This window comes from Pollachius pollachius, assembly GCF_949987615.1.
Source record: "Pollachius pollachius genome assembly, chromosome: 4".
NCBI classification, from domain to species: Eukaryota; Metazoa; Chordata; class Actinopteri; order Gadiformes; family Gadidae; genus Pollachius; species Pollachius pollachius.
Genome location: NC_136937.1, coordinates 31191086 through 31212101, shown reverse-complemented (window position 1 = coordinate 31212101; position 21016 = coordinate 31191086). Strand labels below are relative to the sequence as shown.

The 21016-nt window shown below is 47.8% G+C and overlaps 1 protein-coding gene across 1 annotated transcript in view; it reads left to right on the top strand.

Moving 5' to 3' along the window:
- The window catches only part of LOC307075050 (interleukin-1 receptor accessory protein-like 1-B), a gene marked incomplete at both ends in the record, with an annotated part of 202021 nt that overhangs the window by 166902 nt on the left and 14103 nt on the right, over positions 1 to 21016 (top strand). The window contains 3 exon segments of the mRNA XM_079735557.1: positions 9263 to 9395; positions 16276 to 16421; positions 20772 to 20918. Of these exon segments, the coding sequence (XP_079591683.1) occupies positions 9263 to 9395; positions 16276 to 16421; positions 20772 to 20918 (426 nt within the window).

The following is a 21016-nucleotide window of genomic DNA, read 5'->3' as shown; positions in this document are numbered from 1 at the left end:
TCTCTTTCACCGTCACTTGTCTTGGTCTGCATGTTCACATCTGTCTGTCATTTTTTTCTCATGTTCACATCTGTCTGTCATTTCCACACTCTCTCTCTCTCTCTCTCTCTCTCTCTCTCTCTCTCTCTCTCTCTCTCTCTCTCTCTCTCTCTCTTACCACATTTTCTCTCTGCTTTCCTCATCTCTCTCTTGGTTACTTCCCATCCGCTACAACTTCGTCTCTCTCCCTCCCTCCCTCCCTCCCCTCCTCCCCCTCCCTCCCTCCCTCTCAGAGCACAGTAAAGCCTCCCTGATCTCCCACCGGGCCCCTGCTCAGCGAGCCATCCCCTCATTTAGGGGGCCGGGCAGGGGCCAGAGCTAGCTATCACCCACAGCTTACGGTGAGAGAGACCGGTCAGTGTGAAGGGAGAGAGAGAGAGACAGAGAGAGAGAGAGAGAGAGAGAGGTGTGTATTTTGGGTCTGTGTCTGTCCGCACCGAGAGAAAGAGGTGGGGGGTGGGGGGGAGAGAGGAGAGGAGAGGTAGGAGGGAAGGAGAGGAGAGGAGAGAGAGAAAAGGAGGTAGAGAGAGGAGGGAGGAGAGGTAGGGGGAGAAGGAGGGAGGAGAGAGAAAAGGTGGGAGAGAGAGGAGGGAGGTAGGGGGAGAAGGAGGGAGGAGAGAGAAAAGGAGGGAGAGAGAGGAGGGAGGAGAGGTAGGGGGAGAAGGAGGGAGGAGAGAGAAAAGGAGGGAGAGAGAGGAGGGAGGTAGGGGGAGAAGGAGGGAGGAGAGAGAAAAGGAGGGAGAGAGAGGAGGGAGGAGAGGTAGGGGGAGAAGGAGGGAGGAGAGAGAAAAGGAGGGAGAGAGAGGAGGGAGGAGAGGTAGGGGGAGAAGGAGGGAGGAGAGAGAAAAGGAGGGAGAGAGAGGAGGGAGGAGAGGTAGGGGGAGAAGGAGGGAGGGAGAGAGATGGACAGAGAAGAAAGACGAGGGGTTTGGGGGAGGGGGGGGGAGGTGGTGGCTCAACGCCTGGGTGAACACAAGGCTTCTCACCTGCGTGGGAGCGATTACAGCCGATGAGGTGTCGGCTTAGGAGGGGAGGTACACCTGTGTTGCTCCGGGCCGTGGCATCATGGGGGAGGGAGGGGGAGGGAGAAGGGGATGAGTAGCATAGGGGAGGGGGAGGAGGGGGGGAGAGAGGGGGAGGGAGGCAAAGCTGCAGCAAACAGGCATCAACGAGAGAGAGAGGAAAGGAAAGAATAGAGAAAATGTGGTAAGGGAGAGAGAGAGAAATGTACGGGGAGTGAAGTAGGGTGATGGATAAAGGGGAGGGCACGGAGGAGAGAGGGAGGGAGGGGGGGAGGGGGAGGGAGGGAGAGAGACAAGGGGGGGAGTGAGGCTGACGACGAAGGAGAGGGATAGATGGACAGGCTGAGAGGAAGAGAGAATGCAGGGCGGAGGTACACTGATGAGAGAACGACAGTGGGAAGGACGGAGGCACAGAGGGGGAGGGAGAGAGAGAAAAACTAGAGAGGCCGAGAGACAGGCATAGAGGGGGAGAGAGAGGAGAGGGGGAGGGAGAGAGAGCAGATATAGATTGACAGAGAGAGAGGCAGAGGTAGGAGAAAGAGACGAGGGTATTAGAGAGAGAGGGAGAGGGGGAGAGGGGAGGGAGAGAGTGATAGAGGGAGAGAGAGAGAGAGGTATTCGGAAGAGTGAGAGATAGAGGGATAGGCAGGAGAGAGAGAGAGAGGTATTAGGAAGAGAGAGAGAGGGATAGGCAGGAGAGAGAGAGAGAGAGGGGGGGGGGGGTTAGGCCTCATTCTGCCCTCATTGAGTTGCTGGTCATGGACCACTTTGGGGTGAACTGAAGCAGGAGGAGGAGTGGGCGAGGGATCAAGACCCTGGGGCAGAAAGTCATCCAGGCCTGGCTGAGCCCCATGTCTCTCTCTCTCTCTCTCTCTCTCTCTCTCTCTCTCTCTCTCTCTCTCCCTCTCCCTCTCCCTCTCCCTCTCCCTCTCCCTCTCCCTCTCTCCCTCTCACAATCACAACAATCACAACCTTCAGACGTAATTCACGGCGTCCTAAGACGAACCACTGGTTGCTTCAGGCTGCTTCTCTTGCCTCCTGGGCGTAGGGCTTATACATCAGAATGCATCATGGGATTTTTCTGTTGGAGATACTCCAACACTTTGAGAGTTCTCCAGAGAGCTCTAAACCCTAAATAAACGTAAATATACTGTATCCTAGGCTAGTAAAAATGTTGTTTTGGGACATCTTCAATGACAAACGCTGAATTCACCGTGACAAATGTCATGGTGAATTACCAGACAATGACCAAAACACTTCTGATAACATTCCTATGTTCCGATACTTCTTAAATGGAGGTGGTCATCGCGATGCGACACTACGATGTACGAGCCCTCAGGGGTCATTCGGTACAATGAAGAACATCTGGGGATTTAGGGCGCAAAGGCGAGCAGAATCACTGTAGAACGACTATTGGAATGCGCCCAATGGGAAGCTATATTTCCTTAAAGAAGAGTAAAATGAAACAAAACTGCAACAGCTGTGCCTCGGGCCAGCCACTGGCTGCAAACTTTGTTGATGACACATCATATATTCGGAACTAAAAACTGTAAAATACGGTCTTTTAAATTTTTATCGCCGACATTGTGTAACGGAAGACACAGACAGAGACTTTCGGGTTACAATCGCAGAACCCAAAAGTGCTTACAAGTTAACAAGTTTGGTTGGTTAGCCGGAGGTGTAAGGCTAGCTGGTTGTGTAAGTCAGCGAGCTAGGAATGGCGAGGTATTAGTAACAGTAATTCTTTAGAATTACTGTTACTAATACCTCACTAATACCATACTTAGTAACAGTAATAACTGTTACTAAGTATCACAGTAACTCTGGCTGCTGTTGTGTCACATTTTTAGTCGACCACAACTTTCCTTCACTGCTTTTTTTCAGTTATTTTTCGAACCCTTTAGAGCAGTGGTTCCCAACCTTTTTGACCAGTGTACCCCTTGAGCTGGTTTCCACGTTAAAAGTACCCCCTCTCTCATGTGTGATTATTCGCCCTAATGTGTTCTTATATTTAACCCTTTGTCTTTATATCTAATCCAACTGCTCATTTAAATAATACCATCTACAATTATTGTGAGTGAAAAAAAACAACTTTTATTCAGTTTAATGAGACACTTGCGCTTGCGCGTCTTTCAAAAGCTTTGACAGTTCTGGGGGCAGTGTGGCAACAGCCGCCACCAAGCTGCTCTCCACATTCAGTCGGTTTCTCTGCTTGGTTTTGATGTGAGTCAGGGCTGAGAAGGTCACTTCACACATGTAAGTTGATCCAAAAGGCAATAGTTAACCCCAGCTCAGAATATTCCTTTTCAACTTCACACCAAAACTCAGTCAGTGACTTTTCAGCATGTGCCATCTTTGCACACGATCAAAGGACGAATCCACCAGGTTTTGCTGCAGTCTGGCAGGAAGGCTGCCGCTGCCCTCAGTCCATCTGAAGGGGTTCCTCACCCAATCCAGTTGCTCTGACTTTTCTTCGATGTCATGGAAGTACTGGTTGAAGTCAGTTTTGAGTTTGGAGAGATGTGTTCTCATGATTTTGACTATAGGATTTTTTTCAGCATCAGTGGTGGCAAGATGGGCGAGTGGAAAACGAGTGGAAAACAGCTCACATCTCCATTGTCCCATTTCTTCTCCCACAAGGTGACTTTATGTATGAATCCATTCACTTTGTCATACATGTTAAGTATGTGTGAGTCCTTGCCTTGAAGTGACAGGTTGAGTTCATTCAGCTTGAAGAAGACATCGGCAAGATATGCAAGGCGTGCAACCCAGCCTGCGTTCTCAAAAACAACCGCAAGAGGGTGCAAGTGCTCTTTCAAGAAAGCAGACACCTTGGCTCAAGTTTGAAAAGCCTCTGTAGGTTTTTGCCGCGGGACAACCAGCGGACGTCCGTGTGAAGCAGCAGCAGATCGTGCTCTGCCCCGCTGGCTTGACAAAGACTTTGAAACAATCAGTGATTCATAGGCCTGGACTGAATGTAATTAATCACCTTAACTGCGTCATCCATAACAGCACTTACCTCAGGGCTCACCCTTTTGCTTGCGAGAGCCTCCCGGTGGATAATACAGTGATTCCACTTGATTTCGGGGTTCACCATCATGACACGCCCATGCAGCCCACGCACTTTCCCTGTCATTGCAGCCGCGCCATCAGTGCAGATGTGACTGCATGACTTCCATTCCAGATTGTTATCTTTAAAAAGGCTGTCAATCAACTGAAATATTCCTTCGCCGGTTGTCTGTCCCGTCAGCTTCTTGCAAAACAGAATATGCTCATGTATGTCCGCCTCTTCTTTATAGCGCACAAAGGCCAAGAGCTGAGCCTCCCCACTCACATCTAACTGCAAAGCGAACTGACCTGGTCTGTTCATTTTATTGACCACCTGCTCAACAATATTAGTGGCCATATCATCGATCCGACGACAGACTGTGTTGTTTGATAATGGAACGGTTTTCAGCACATCTGCTGCTTTCTTGTCCAGCATAGTTTCAACCAAAAGTATAGCGGCAGGGAGAATCAGATCTTCGGCAATTGAATGTGTTTTTTTTTACTTAACCACAAGTAATGACACAGCATAGGAGGCCTCCAATGCTTTGTTTGACACATTTGCTGCTTTCTTTAGTGTAGTCTGGCTTGACTTGAATTCAGACTTGACTTGAATTATTTGAAAGGACTTCACCGCAAAAAAAGCACTGAGGCTGAGGTGGATCAGACGATGTACAATTAAATCCATACAAAATTTATTTCTCGTTGTACTACCGGTGTTTGGTAGTGGTCTCTTTATACCTTTTTTCACTTTGCTCCCCTGTGCCCTCATCCGGGGCGACGGTAGCAGTAGCGGTAGCTGGACGTTTACTTCTGCCTAGCCATGCATCCATGTTTACAGTCGGTTTGCGGCTAAAGTTAGCTAGCTTCGCGCGCAACCACAGCAAGAACGTGAACCTTTTTTTTAAAGCGCAAACGTGAACTACAGACGTCTGACGCATAGGTCTGACGTCGCCACTTTTCATATGATGTGCATTGTAGTGTTAAAATCACTGAGGAAGAACTGTTGATCGCGGATGCGAAAGTAGACTTATGGGCTTATTAAAAATTCATAATATATATAATTTTTTTTTGGATGTTGTAGGCTAATTTATAATCTTTCTGCGTACCCCCTGCAATCCCCTCACGTACCCCTAGGGGTCCGCGTACCCCCGGTTGGGAATCACTGCTTTAGAGCTATGGCTCTTCACTGTCAACAATCCCTGTTTTTTCTGCCATTTACATCCCATTTTTACAAACAATAAATCAAGCGAATCTTAACAAATTCAATTAAAAACACTTGAAAAACAGAATACAGTAGATAACGAAGTGCGAAGGGAAAATGATCAACTAGACACGGTCGTTTAGCTTCACACGGGGGGTAAGCGAGGTTTTCAGGACGATGGGAGTAGGACGGAGCGGTTGGCCGCCTTCGCTCACCTGGGAGCAACGTACAAAGTCAACACTGCCCGCTCCACATTGAGCTCTTCCTCCTCCCCGAACACGGCTTCTCCGTATCAACCCTCGGCCCGTATCTTTCCAGAACACTGAGAGTGTCCTTGAGAGTCACGTCGAGGGCTTAGCGCACAGATTTGCTGACCGGCAGCTTCCCGAACTTTGTTTTGTCAAAGTTTAGCGTTCCCCATTGACAAAAGTCTCCCTCTCTCGCTCTCTCTCCCCTATTCTATGGTGTATCTCTCTCTCTCTCTCCTGTCTTGCCTCCCCCCCCAAACTCTCTGGTGTCTCTCTCGCTATCTCTCTCCCTCTCTCTCTCTGTCTCTCTCTCTCCTGTCTTCTCTCCCTTCACCCTCTTCGGCGCTGAGAGAGAGAAAGGGGGAGAGAGAGAGAGGGGGGGGGAAGAGAGAAAGACTGATAGGGGGGAGAGAGTCTGAGGGGGGAAGACAAAGAGAGTGAAAAGCCAAGTTTTTAAAACAAACCTTCCAACCCCAGTCACACACCTGTGATCTCGCCGGCATGAAAGGGGGTCACAAACACACATCTCTCCAGTACGTTCCTCAAGGAGCACATGTACCAACAGACGAAGAACAGAAGAACAGAGAGAGAACAAAAGAGTGAAAAAAAAAAGCGAGAGGAAACAAGGTGGGGATGTCCTCCGGCATGACAGAGCATGAATGCTGTCCGACCGCCCGTTGGTCTGTCAGGGTACAGACAGACGGCACGGCGTGAGTCCTGCCCACCCCTCAAGTGTCTCAGGGAGAGGAAAGAGAAGAGGCGGCCATGTATTTGTTGTTGTTTTTCGGTGTTGCGTCGGCAACTGCCATGGTCCTGCGTCGGTTGGGCTCTCCTCTTCCCCCGCTGACAGGTTGCTCTGTTGCCCCACAGAGACCCCTGGTGGTGAAGAAGAGTGACGCACGCATTTAATTTGTTGTCAATGTGTTGTGTGTGTGTTGAGGCATTTTGGGACTTGACGCTTTTACCCAGCGTTACACACAGTGAATTCATGTGTTGCTTTGGAGTAGGTAGGTTGTTTTTAGACGTCTTGCCTCTAGAATGCCTTCAGGTAAGCTGAGGACATTGGGGATCGAACCCAGAACCCTGTGTTTGTGCAATGCATATTGTAGCCAATGCTTCTATACTATCAGTTGTGTGTGTGTGTGTGTGTGTGTGAGTGACTCACTCACTCACTCACTCACTCACTCACTCACTCACTCACTCACTCACTCACTCACTCACTCACTCACTCACTCACTCACTCACTCAATCTGCTCTGTTATGGTATGGTTATCTGCTGGCCAGGCCTTGGTTAACTGTATTAGCGAAGGCCCTTGTCGACATATTATCAGCCGTTATCTCGGAGCTGTCGCAGTCGCTAATTACAGGCCGACTTGCCCCTTCTGGACGAGAAGAGTGGCCGCCATTACATCCGCAATCAAGCCGTACCAACTGAAAAAAAATAATCCTCAAACAACTCAGAAAAGATGGGAAATTATTATTCTGAGTTGATTATGTTCCTAGTACAGGGTACCAATGTGCAGAAGTTCAGAAGAAAACGGTTGCTATCAGCAGGCTATTTGAGGAAGCTATATCAGTTCCCCTTACACATTTGAAGCGCTTGTGGAGTAGTTCAGCCACACAGAATGACGCCATTCTTCAGATTCAAGATCACCGGCTTTGTTGACTTTTATTTCATTTTTTCCTTCTCTTGGAGCGACTTAGCAACACTGCCTTCAGAGCAGTGAATCACACCACAAGATACAACTGTGAATCATGAAAACCGACGCATTCATTATTGAATGTGTGTTATTCAATCCAAGTCCTCACAGCTAGCAATAAGTAAAGAAAAACATCAGCAGAAAAGTCACGAGCACCGGCGGAATAGCGTTGAAATTGCAAGGCGGGTTCGACCCCTATACAGAGAATCTCTCTATCGCTCTCTCCCTTAATCTCTCTCTCTCTCTCTCTCTCTCTCTCACTGTCTCCATCCAGAGCATGGTCTCTGCAGAAAGACGGCTCTAAATTATCGTCAAAATTATTCTTAAAGTTGAACCGGAGTGCAGCTACAAGACATACTTGTAGCTCGAGGGTCTACATGTGTCTGTTTCCGAGTCTGGCGGCACCGAGTTGGTTGTCAACGGCGATGAAAGAGCAACGGGGGGGGGGGGGGGAGGAGACGATTCGTCGGTTGGAACAGTGTATTTCCTCTCCCAAATCCTTCTACGGTTTGAGTCCTCCTCCCCCCTCTCCGATCTCCCCTGGGTGCCTGAATCTGTACATCGCACAATGTATGACACACTTCACAACCACCCACGGAGAAAATGGAAAGCGAAGCCAGTGCAGCGCTAACGCTAATGCTAACGTGAGCCAGGCTGGGTTTTTCTGTTGCTCTATCGGCTAAAAATTAGTAAAAAGAAAAAGGATATGTGTTATCTCTTGTTGTCGGGTTTCTTCCCTTATAAGCCGTGTCTGCCCTGCCCTTTTCTCTCTCAGCAGGATTCTTTCTCTTACTTTTCTGTTAATTTGGGCTCTCTCTCCTCGCTCTGTCTGCCATTTTGTTTCGGAGCCAAAATGCAACTCACGCAGCCATTTTGTCTGATTTATCCGTTTGGCCTCCGATTCCAGTACACTTCCTGGATTGTACTTGTATACATTTATAGAGGAACTCATACATAAATCTGAATACATGTATTTTATTTTGGTGTGAGTTGTTTTAGGTGCAACTGCCGTTAGTGTCGTCGATGCTAGCATCCATTCCGTTTTGTTCAGCTTTGTCGAGCGCGGGGCAAAATCCTTTTTCTCCCTCCAGACATCATGGCCGTATCCCAGCCGAGCGATGGACGCGCTGCCCTTGAGGTTGATGCAGTGAATGAGCCGCGAGCGCCTGGGTGGAAAGCAATGCTAAATAAAGAGAGCTCCGGCAGCTAATGGATGCTAGCGGAACCACGTGGTATTGGGGTGTGATTTATTCCCGGGACCTGTATTTGTTTATTTATTTTGTGGCTTCACACACATACACACACACACGCATACACATACATATACACGCATAAACTCATACACACACACACGCACAAACACACACACAAACACACACACACAGCCCAACACACACACCCACACACACACACAACCCCACAACCTCACACACATGCACACACAAAGACATACATAAACAGACACACATACACACAGAACCCCACATCCCCACACGCACACACAATTTCAAAACGGCTGTAAACTGTTGACTCAGAGGCGGGTACGATTATATGCGACATGAAGACATATAAGAAAATATATATTTTTGAAGTGATGTTTGCACAGCTGTTTTATTTATAATTTGGATTGCCTGGATGTGATAGTATACAGCCCTACGTAATTGTAAAATTTTGCTGTTGGACCATTTACCAACCCCTTTGCTTTGGGCGGTGGTGGCTTAGGAGGTAGAGAGGGTTGGCTGGTAACGGGAAGGTTGCTAGTTCGATTACCGGCTCCTCCTCGCAGAGTGTCGAGGTGTCCCTGAGCAAGGCACCTCGACGTAGCTGCTCCTGAGGAGCTGGCTGTCGCCTAGCGTGGTTGACTCCGCCGTCTGTGTGTTAATGTGTGAACAAATGGGTGAATGTTGAGCGATATCGTATCGCGCTTTGAGTGGTCAATGGTTAGAAAAGCGCTGTATAAATGCAGTGCTTTTACCATTTTTACCATTTTCTGTCCCCCAACAGGAAGTCCAGTGAACCTGACATGCCGCGCCTTTTTTGGCTACAGCGGAGACGTCAGCCCGCTCATCTACTGGATGAAGGGCGAAAAGTTCATCGAGGACCTGGACGAGGAGCGCATCCAGGAGAGTGACATCAAGTGAGTCAAACGAGCTAGCTTGAAGTAGCGTCACGAGCTGCAACTGCTTTTACCAGCCATTTTAGGACCACATTGGTCTGGGAGGTAAAACCATCCAGACTGTCTTCCCTGGCATCAGTAAGACACCCGTTTTAAAACTACTTTGTTCGATCGAAGACCATTTAGTGTAGGCTTATGAATTCTAATGTATTCTCTACTTAAATGGCAATATTTTCACTGGACAAGGAGAGAATCTAGGAGAGTGTCATCAAGTTGGTCAAAGCTAGCTTGAGTTAGCATCACGAGCTACAACTGCTTTTACCCGTCATTTAAGGACAACACTGGTCTGGGAGGTTAAGACATCCCAACTGTCTCCCCTGACATCCGTTTCAATACTACTTATTTGACCAAACAGCATTCAGTGTAAGCTTATGAATTCCAACATATTCTCTACTTTTATGGAAATATTACCCCCTATACTTTTTTATTTTATCAAGTGCGTCAGGCAAAACCCACCCTGTTACCCCTGAGCTTTCTGCGGTCTGTAAAACAAAACACGCATTAAGAACAACACACTATCATCTTTAAGGTGCATTGAATCTCCTTCACACGGAACAAACGCTTGCTCGCTCCCTCAACAACCAAGAGGCTTAACCGCAAGCGACTGTTGCCGTTTAAACCTTGTTTAAACCAATGAGGTGGTTTAAAATAATTCATTCTTTGTGGGCCAATGGCGTGTGCGTGCGGCTGCTGTATAACGCACTGGCAGCCATGGTTCCACTTTGAACGCGAGTGCGTCTGGAGAATCAACGATCGCGGCCTGAGATGATGGGAAGACGGATAGATGATGGGGAGGGAAGGAAAATCGGTTGAAAGGATACTACTTACACGCTCGGATGTTCATTTATTTCCCGAGCCTGACAAATGTTTGTAACCGAAATTATAGCAGTGAACGGAATATGAATACGAGTTCAGCAAACCACCGGGAAATCACCCCTCAAGTACCCCCCACGCCCATCCAGCAATCCCCCCCCACTGCCTTGTCTAGTCTCGTAACTGAAATAGTGTTTTGTATAATCTCATACCGTAAGATGACAATTGTCTGGTACATTGCACAGGCAGGTAGACGACACTTGTAAGAAAAATCGCAGACGTACGGTGTTTGAAATTAGACTGTTTAATGATGTCATCACACGCCAGAGGGCACAGCTTCCATGAACGGAGATCACAGTGGCGGAGGCGGTGTTGGGATGTTGGCAGAGTAGAAAAACTAATACCGTTTTTTGTACAATCACGATACAATTACGCAGAAAGACGCCGTTTGATTAATCATCAAATAACGGAAAGAGGGAAGTAATTAGACAAATCAGAATGGCAGCACTTGTAGGAATAGCTTTGAGGTATATCAGCGTCTAAAACAAGATAAAGTCATGCCTTGTTTGTGACACGCTTCTTTGCTAAAAGTTCAGAAGTGCTACCCCGACACCGATATTTTACCGATATTTTAGCAAAGTACTCCGATCATTTTTTTTCCCGATCTTCTCATAAAGCCGTCGGACTAAAGATCTCGTTATCGGGGTTGTACCGGAGAGATCTGGACAGGGTGGGAATCAGCGTCGGTGCAGTTTGCTGTTTGTGTGGTAGAAAAAAAACCGAGTTCTATCACTTCAACTAACTAAGAGAACATGAGGAGAGGAATCGGGGAGTCCGGATGAAGTATTGACAGAGCCTTTATTGTTACCCGCAAACGAGAAACATCAAAGCCAAGTGAGCTTTGCAAAGACACTGCCGGGCCATCCGATCCCGTTCTTTTTTATTCTTTCAAACTGAGCTGTTTTGCATATGGTATGACCGCCTTCGGCACATGCTCAGAATTGCCTTATATGGCAAGGACGGTCAGCCATACATTCCTTTAAGTATGTGGTCATCTTCTGCAGTTAATCTAAACAATGGTGGGATGTCAGTACACCTTGACCCCAGACTCTCTGGCGCCGTGTGAGGCCCTCCTCTGAATCCAGAGGTGGTTTTGCTGCTTTCCACCATTAATGTATATACCTGATATATAGGCCTGATAATACTCATAGTTAATATAAAAGTAATGGTTAATTTCTCCCATATTTGCGGTCGGGCCCGGAGGGTAGTAGTCCACTGGGAATCCAAGTCGATAAAGGCCACAACACCCTTGTGTCTCCGGAGGGGGAAACCACCAGCTCTTCAAAGCCCAACTCTGGACTGATTATGTAGTCGTTACTGTTGGTGAAGGACATGGTTCGGAAGTTGGGTTTGGGACTTAGTAAACTTAATCACTCCACAGTCCGAGTGAGGCCGCGTTGTCTTTCAGTTATGAACGCTCGTTAGGATTTGTGAATACGTCCTTGTGTGACGGGTTCATCTGCGCTCGGTACCAAAGTGCGTCTGTTGCTGTTTTGTATTCGTGATGACCTTTTGGGCATGGCTACGGAGCGCTTTAGACCGTCTGGCAAAAAAGAACGAATCGTTTTTATTTTCACAGAGCGACAACACAGAGGGAACACGGCCAAAAACCAAGAAGGCTTTTGTGCAAGCGAGCGCCTGCGTCTTAGCACGTGCACATGCATATTTAATAACCTCCCACTCGTGGAATCGAGGCACTAAAAAGACAGAGAGACACACACACACACACCCACACATATACACACACGTATACACACACCGTCAAGACTCCTGGTTCCCTATCCCAGAGGGAGTGATGACTTTTTCTTTTCTTCTTTTTTTTGTCAGAGAATCACCAGGTTTGAGGGGGCGGGGCATAACATTCCGACCAATCGTGAAAGTTCTTAGGGCCAGGTTTACTTTTAAAGCCACCAGTAGGCAGTCGATACTCCAGCCGCTAGTGCCAATCAGATCCTGACCAACCGCGTCGGCTCCGTTGCTTGCCCCGCCCCAATGTCCTGTCAACTTCGGTACAGAAGCAAGGTGCTGTGAGGCGCACTTGAACACAGGTTGGGCGTAGGGGCCAATTCGGGGCTAATCAGCATGTCCTGCAAGGATCCCCCACCCCCCCCCCCTCGCTTTGGATGACCTCAGGGGCCCCTTGTGATAAGGTTAACCTCAAGTACAGGGAGCAGGGGGACGGGGGAAGGGGTAGGGCTCCTCCGGTCTGAGAGCTGGCATTTAGAGATATCGCTCGCTCTCTTTCCCCCTCTCTCTCTCTCTCTCTCTCTCTCTCTCTCTCTCTCTCTCTCTCTCTCTCTCTCTCTCTCTCTCAATGTCGCTCTAGCTCTCACTCTTGGTAACTCCGTCTTTCTAGTTGTATGTCTGTGTCTCTCTCTGTCTCTGTCTGTCTGTGTACGTGTCTATCCATCTCTTATGCTCTCTCTTTCTCTTGCTCTTTTTCTTTGTGTATGTGTGTCTCTCTCACTCTCTCTTTATCTCCCTGCATATACAGTATGTGTCTCAACTCATCTCATCTCTCTGAAGCTTGGGTAGAGGCCGGCTCTTTTTTTGTGACGAGCACTCGACCCCATACGTTTACTGTGTGAGAGAGAGAGATGGCGAGATAGAGAAATGAAGATGGAGAGCGAGATATAGAGAGAGTGCTGTAAGAGAGAGGAAGAGATGGAGAGGGAAAGAGAGAGATAGAGGAATGTAGAGTGTGAGGGAGAGAGAGTGAGATAGACATGCAATGAGAGTGCTGTAAGACGGAGAGAGAGAGAGGGAGAGAGACTGTGAGCACGCTGTAAGAGAGAGAGAGAGAGAGAGAGGGAGGAAGAGGGAGAGAGACTGAGCACGCTGTAAGAGAGAGAGAGAGAGAGGGAGAGAGACTGTGAGCACGCTGTAAGAGAGAGAGAGAGAGAGGGAGAGAGAGAGAGAGGGAGAGGGAGAGAGACTGTGAGCACGCTGTAAGAGGGAGAGGGAGAGAGAGATCGTACTGTAACAGAGAGAGAGAGAGAGAGAGACAGAGAGATCGTGCTGTAACAGAGAGAGAGAGAGAGAGAGAGAGAACGTGCTGTAACAGAGAGAGAGAGAGAGAGACAGAGAGCGTGTGGTGACGAAGGGGGCCAGCCTTGTGATCCCGTGTTCGCTGTCATGTCCCGGTCGGATGCGGAGACGGATCCCGGACTGCCTGAGGAGACAGCGCCCCAGGTCCTCAGATGTGCTTCCAACGGGAACAGCACCCCCCCCCCCCCCACGCGCCCCCCTCCCTGTGCACTCCCTCCCCCACACACCCCCAAACCGCTCCCCCCAGCCTCAGCACCACACTTATTGGCAAAGCGCCGTCGCCTGGCATCCCTCGTCGCCGCGTCGACCTTGAGAGAGAAAGGGGCGGAGCCACGGTCTCGGAGAGGAAGCGTCCGTACAGCGCGGGTCCCCCCCCCCCCCCCCCCCAATGCGTCTGACGCTGTGATTTGTGTGCGTCGGCTGTGTCTCTGTTGGACGTACGCTTACGACATACGGATGCCAGGAAAAGTATGTGTTTGTGTGTGTGTGTGCGTGTATGTGTGGGACTTTTGGATCACCCATGTACAGCTGTGATGGTGTGTGTGTGTGCGTGGCGTGTCTGTGTGGAATTTTTTCAACCCTGATGATGAGTGCGTGTGCATATATTATTGGTTATTTTCCAATGATGCGTGTGCATATTTCAATGTGTGTGCGTGTGTGTGTGTGTATATGCGTGGTTATTTTCCAATAAGGTGCATTTATCAAAGGCTGTGTGTGTGTTGTCTTTATGTGTGTGTGTTTGTGTGTGTGTGGTTATTTTCAAATAATGCGTGGGCATATATCAAAGACTGTGTGTGTGTGTGTGTGTGTGTGTGTGTGTGTGTGTGTGTGTGTGTGTATGCGTGTATGCTCGTGCTTGGGTGTGAGGATCTGACACTGCCCCGCTACGTATTTTGTCCCCCTGTGTGTTCCCGTACATTCCGAGCCACACTGGGCGTTAAATAATTCCATTAGCGGTTAGCTTTGAAATGGAAATGATCAACATGAGTGTCCTCCCGCGGGAGTGCTGGCCAGCGCACATCAATAGCTGTCCCTGCAGCCACGGCCGCACTCGAACGCAGCGAGCGGTATGTGTGCACGTGTATGCGCGCTGGTGTACGAGCGCACGTGTGGCAGGGATGTTGCATCACGGCTCAACCCTTCAACTCTCAAGAGGGATTTATGCCTCTCTTCCTCTCCTGCTCTGTGTGTGTAATTGTGTGTGTCTCTCCCTCTCTCTCTCTCTCTCTCTCTCTCTCTCTCTCTCTCTCTCTCTCTCTCTCTCTCTCTCTCTCTATCTTTGTATGTCTCTATTCCTCTCTTTCATTTTATGTCTTTAATTCTGAGAGAGAAATTAATGACACTGTAAAAAGGGCTAAAAAAAATGACGCTTGACGCTCCCTAGGAAGCGGCCCAGGAAACCCCTGGTGGATTTGTGTACAGAATGCGGCTTTCTTGGAGCTGAGAAGACAAAGCGGTTTATTGTGTAAAACTGTTCTCCACTCCAACACTCTTCTGCGCCGGCTGCTGTGTTTGAGCCTGCCTTTGAGTGTTCAGCTGGCACCTCCGAGTGTCAACTTGTACAACCGTTTGATATCGTTTCAAACCGAAATCCAATCAAACTAAATGTGGCGCCAGCGCAGCAAGCAACCCATTTCATTTCCCCACAAAAACACACTCGCAGCGGAAAGAACCGGACGTTATTTATTTCAGAATTTCTGTTCGGACGTAATGATTACAGGTAAGGCTTTATCGTTTGCTATCGCTTGCGATGAGTTTGGTTGTACCACTGTTTGTACACACACCCACACACACACACAAAACCTTAATTTTACTTCACACTTCGCACTTAATTAACAAAAGAAGACAGGATATCAGGGCAGAGCATACAAAGGAGACGATGCGACTGGTCAGTAATTGATTGGCCATAATGGCGGGAGTACCCCTAATTGTCACCTGATTGCTTTAAAAGTAAACCTGGCCCCAGGAGCCTTCACGATTGGTCAGAATGTTATGGCCATCCCCGTCAAACCTTGTGATTGGATGACAAAAAACCTTGTACCAAACAAAAATGTATTGGTCCTTGGTACGTTTTTGTTGTTGCTGCTCCATAATAAAAATGACAGGAAACTATATAAGACATAAAGCAAAGGTATTTTCTAAATGACGCAACCTCAAGGTGAAACAACAACAAAAAAAATACGTTTAAGTCTTGCGAAGACCGCAGCAGTGAAAGCCGATTATTTTAAAATACAAAAACCCAACCGACGTTCTCTCCCTGTTGCCATGGTAATCGAAATCCCTTGTTCTTTCTTTTTTTGTTCTTTCTTCAATGTTGTGCGATAAATTGAGTTATGATGTGTTTCCCCAGAAACACCTTTTAATGATGGAGGAAGTGGTCATGGCTTCGGGGGGGGCGGGCCGCTCTGGCGATCACAGCTCCCTCCTCATGAATGTGAATTACGACTAAATACTTCATCCTCGGCCGTCACCGGTCCGGGAGGACAGGGGGGGCTGGATGAGGGCTGTTATAGCCCCCCCTTAAGTCTGCAGTGATCGTCCTAACCGAAAAAGAAAAAAAGACGGACTTCTTCATTTCGATAATGTTATTGAAAATGTGACATGTAAATTAGGTTTTGTTATGTTATGTTAAAGTCCCCCAGAAAAAAATATTTTTTTTGTATTTTATAGGTCAATTTCCGAACTTTATTTAAAACCCTGATGACAGCCAATGAAATTGTGTCTTTAACTCGTCGTCACTCCTCACTTCCTGATTAATAATTTCTTCTTCTTCTTCTTCTACTCTTTGTCTCCCTACCTCCACCCTCACCATCATCTCCACCACCTCCATCACCCCCACCTGCATCTCCTCCATCCCCACCTCCTCCTCCTCCTCCCCCCATCTCCTCCTCCTACCCCTACCTCCTCCTCCCCCCCTCAGGACGGTGCGGGAGCACTTGGGGGAGCAGGAGATCTCCATCTACCTGACCATCGACTCCCTTGGGGAGAGCGACCTGGGGAACTACTCCTGCTATGTGGAGAACGGCAACGGGAGGAGGCAGGCCAACATCCAGATCATCAGGAGAGGTGAGGGGCCCCTAGGGGCCACACACACACACACACACACACACACAACCAGATTATCAAGAGAGGTGAGGGGCCACACACACACACACTTTCAAATCATCAAGAGAGGGGTGAAGGGCCCCTAGGGGCCAACACACACACACACACACACAACCAGATTATCAAGATAGGTGAGGGGCCACACACACACGCACATTCAAATCATCAAGAGAGGGGTGAAGGGCCCCTAGGGGCCAACACACACACACAGTAACATGGATAGAAACAAGCATGAAACAGATACACATTTACAAACACACACACACACACACTGACATGGTGGAATACACACAAACGACAAACACACATAGCAGAGTGTTGCCTCCGTCAGCTCTGACCTTGACACGCCAGCTCTGACCTTGGAACGCCCGCTCTGACCTTGAGACGTGAGGACTCTTATCACAAGGTTTACCAGAGACGTTCACCCTTGTGGCGAGGAGCCAGGAAGCAGAAAGACGATCATCCCTTCACTCCTTCAGGTGAACCGAGCAGAGGGTCATCCAGGCTCTTTGTCCTCAGACGTCGGCCATTTTGTCTCCTCCAAGGCATCTCGACAGAAGACGCCGCTAAATAACTCCCGCTGTCGCTCGCGGTCACTTTTGTAACGTCAACAAAAGCTTTGTTTTTTTACGATTTGACAGTTTTTGTTTAATTTACTTTTATTTTTTTAAGCCCTCGCTTTGCGATTTATAAACGTCTCGGCGCTGGAGCTGGGAGCGTTAATTTTGGTCTTGAGGAATCGATCGGTTGAAAAGCCTTTTGTGCGGAGAGCGGAAAAATGAGGCCTTGGTTCAGAGATAGACGAGAACGGGTTTCTGAGGCGTGGGAGAGAGGAGACACACGATGTCACACACATGCATTTGCAAGAGTGACACACAATCAAAAGCGCCGTTAACCGGCGGTGCCTTTTTCCCAAAACGGTGCTGGCTTCAGTTGGTTGACAAGTCGGTGGAGTTATTCTTTCAGAATAAGATGTACCGCTCACTCTAGTCTGTAGTCTTTTCAAATATTGGGTCAAAACGCGTTTATGTAGTATTATAGTCTTTCTTTCTCTCTCTCTCTCGCTCTCGCTCTCCCCCTCTCTCTCTCTCTCTCACTCACTCTCTCCCTCTGTGTTTGTGTCTCTCTCTGTCTCTGTCTCTCTCTCCCTCCCTCCTTCCCTCCCTCTCCCTCCCTCTCTCCCTCCCTCCTTCCCTCCCTCTCCCTCCCTCTCTCCCTCCCTCCTCAATCCCACAACACCACCAAGGTTCCCCAGTACTATCAAACATCTCCGTTGATTTATGACAGTAATTTGGGCAAACCGGAACAATCCCAGAATAAACTGGAGTCAGCAGGAAACGCCGTGCGTGGAGAATTGATGTCTCTCAAACGTGGAGGACAAAAACAACACAAAAAAAGGATTGGGAACACTGTTGTTTCTGAGCTTAGCACAACAATCAAAACTCACATCACGTGACGAATGTCTCTCTATTTTATATTATATTATGTGTTATATTGCATGAGAATGTACATACAATAAATGGCGACATTTCTGGGTAGAGATGATATACCTTGACAACAGGATTTTATATTCTTCAGTTATACACTATATATATATATATATATACATATATATATATATATATGTATATGTGTATATGTATCTGCATATATAAAACTGAATATATATTCTTCACGTTTATATATATATATAGGTCTTGTGGGACGTGTTTACATACACATATATATTTATAGAAGTAATATATAGCAGTAAAATATATATAATATATAGTATATAATATATAATATATTCTTCATGTTTGTATATATATATATATATGTCACTTTCACCAGACCTATATATAGGTCTGGTGGAAGTGTATATTATATATATATATATATATATATATATATATATATATATATATATATATATATATATATATATATATATATATATGATTATTTTGCTATCAATTGTCAACCATTTTCCCCTATTACGAGTTAATATTGAATGGTAGAAAACGCAACACATGCACCAACAGTAATGGCCCCTCCCACGGGCCCTCACCTTTAATATCCTGTCACTCGGTTACCTTGGCAACAAATTCCTGCCCGCTCGCATATATTCACACGGGAGGTTTAGTGCTATTTCCGTTCCTGTGTTTCGTAACAAATCGTTTCGTAACATTTTGTTTTACTTTTTCAGCGTTCAGAGGGCAGGCAGTGAAGACAGAAATGTAACAGTTTGAAAGAGAGTGTAAATGTCCTGATGGGGTCAGCTGACAGATTCAAACCTTGGTTGCTACGAGGCGTTTTGCATACTAGCGGGTGTATGTGTGTGTGCCTGAATGTGTGTGTGTGTGTGTATGTTTGAGTAGGTGTGTGTCTGCGTGTGTGTGTATGTATGTGGGTGTGTTTGAATGTATCTGTGTCTGCATGTGTGAGTGTTTGTCCTCGTGTGTGTGATTCTGGGTGTGTGTGTGTGTGTCTGTGTGTGTGTTGCTGCGTTTGTGCATGCGTGTTTGTGTGCGTCCTCTCGGACATTGGAGCCAACAGGAAGTGGTTCTTGTGCCAGAGACGGCGCATAAAAACAACAGCTGTATAAGAGCTCCACTCCTTTTCATCCTCTCTCTCCACCTCTCTCTCTCTCTATCTCCCTCTCTCTCTCCACCTCTCTCTCTCTCCCTCTTCCCCCCCTCTCTCTCTCTCTCTCTCTCTCTCTCTCTCCCCCCTTCCCCCCCCCCCTCTCTCTCTCTCTCTCTCTCTCTCTCTCTCTCTCTCTCTCTCTCTATCTCCCTCTCTCTCTCTCTCTCTCTCTCTCTCTCTCTCTCTCTCTCTCTCCACCTCTCTCTCTCTCCCTCTCCCCCCCCCCTCGCTCTCTCTCTCTCTCTCTCTCTCTCTCTCTCTCTCTCTCTCTCCCTCTAAACACTTAGTAAATTGCAGGCTCTCCGGCCAGTGGATTGCACCACGAGACCTAATGCAAAAAGTCTATTGTCCCTGAAATATACTGTGCTTTTTTATTTTTTCGACTACTTGCCGTTAAATCTACAAACCTAACTCATTCCCTCTGCACACCGTCTGTCTGTCTGTCTGTCACCCGCGCCCAGACAGACATACATAAACGCAGGTACATTTACATTTAGGGCATTTAGCAGACGCTTTTATCCAAAGCGACTTACAATAAGTGCATTTGTTACAATAAGTACATTTGTCATAAGAAGTGAAACAATATATCGCTGTCGGTACAGTAAAGATGTTCATAGAACCAAGTGCAAGTATTACAATCGCTAGGCTAACCCATTCCCCTTGTAAAGCAGCGATAGCAGCTACTGTAGATGCTACACAATTAAGTACCTTGAATAAGTGCAATGTACCAGTGCCAGGACGTACAACATTCAATGGTGGCTGTGCATTGGTTTCTATGCAGAGTCGAGATGAACTCTGAACAGGTGAGTTTTGAGTCTTTTGCGGAAGTTGGCGAGCACGCAAGGTACGCACGCAAGCAAACACATACACATAAATACACAAACATGCGCACACACACACACACACATAAAAACGCACACACACATTAACACATACAGACACACACATAAACACACACACCCACACACACATTCACACACATAAACACACACACACAGACATACAAACAAGCCGACACAAACACACACTCATGCACACACACAGACAGTGGAACAGTTTGAAAGTCAGACGGTTGTATCTCCAGTCGCCAGATTAAAAACGCTTTGTGATTAAATGCATTACCCATAGTTCCTAGCGCCAGGGAGGCTTTGGTGCTGGTTCAGGTGGCTCGGCTGTGTGTGAGTGTTCCCACAGATGTTTGGTTTTATTCTCTCTCGGTGGCTCCAAGGTTCTTAGGTGAAGCCATTTTCCCATCGTAGTTTTCCTGTTGCTTTGTTTGGGGAAAGTTTTTCTCGTCTATCCTTTGCGTAGTTTTCACACAGTTCTCTTATTTACCGGCAGTAGCTCTGGATTTAGAGTAAGACTGGCTTAATGTGTTTTGATTTGTCTTTCTTCTTTCCTTCGTTTATACCTTCCTCCCATCCATCCTGCCATCCATCCATCCTTCCTTCCTTCTATTCATCGCTTCCTACCTTCATTTCCTTTCCCCTACCTCCTCTCTCTCCACCACCACTACCTCCCCTCCTCCTTCCTCTCTCCCTCTCCTCCTCCTCCTCCTCGACCTCCTCAATCCTCCCATCATCTCCACCTCCCCCTCCCCCTCTCCTCATCTACCACCACCTCCTCCCCCTCTCCTCATCTACCACCACCTCCTCCCCCTCTCCTCCTCCCCCCCCCCCCCAGCGGAGCTGGTGTACACCATGGAGCTGGCGGGGGGTCTGGGTGCCATCCTGCTGCTCCTCATCGTGCTGGTGACCGTCTACAAGTGCTACCGCATCGACCTCATGCTGTTCTACAGGAACCACTTCGGCAGCGAGGACGTGGACGGGGGTGAGCCGCGGGCGGGGGTTCCAAAGGAGGTTCCCTGGTGGAGAACGTCTTTAGAGGAGGTTCCCTGGTGGAGAACGTCTTTAGAGGAGGTTCCCTGG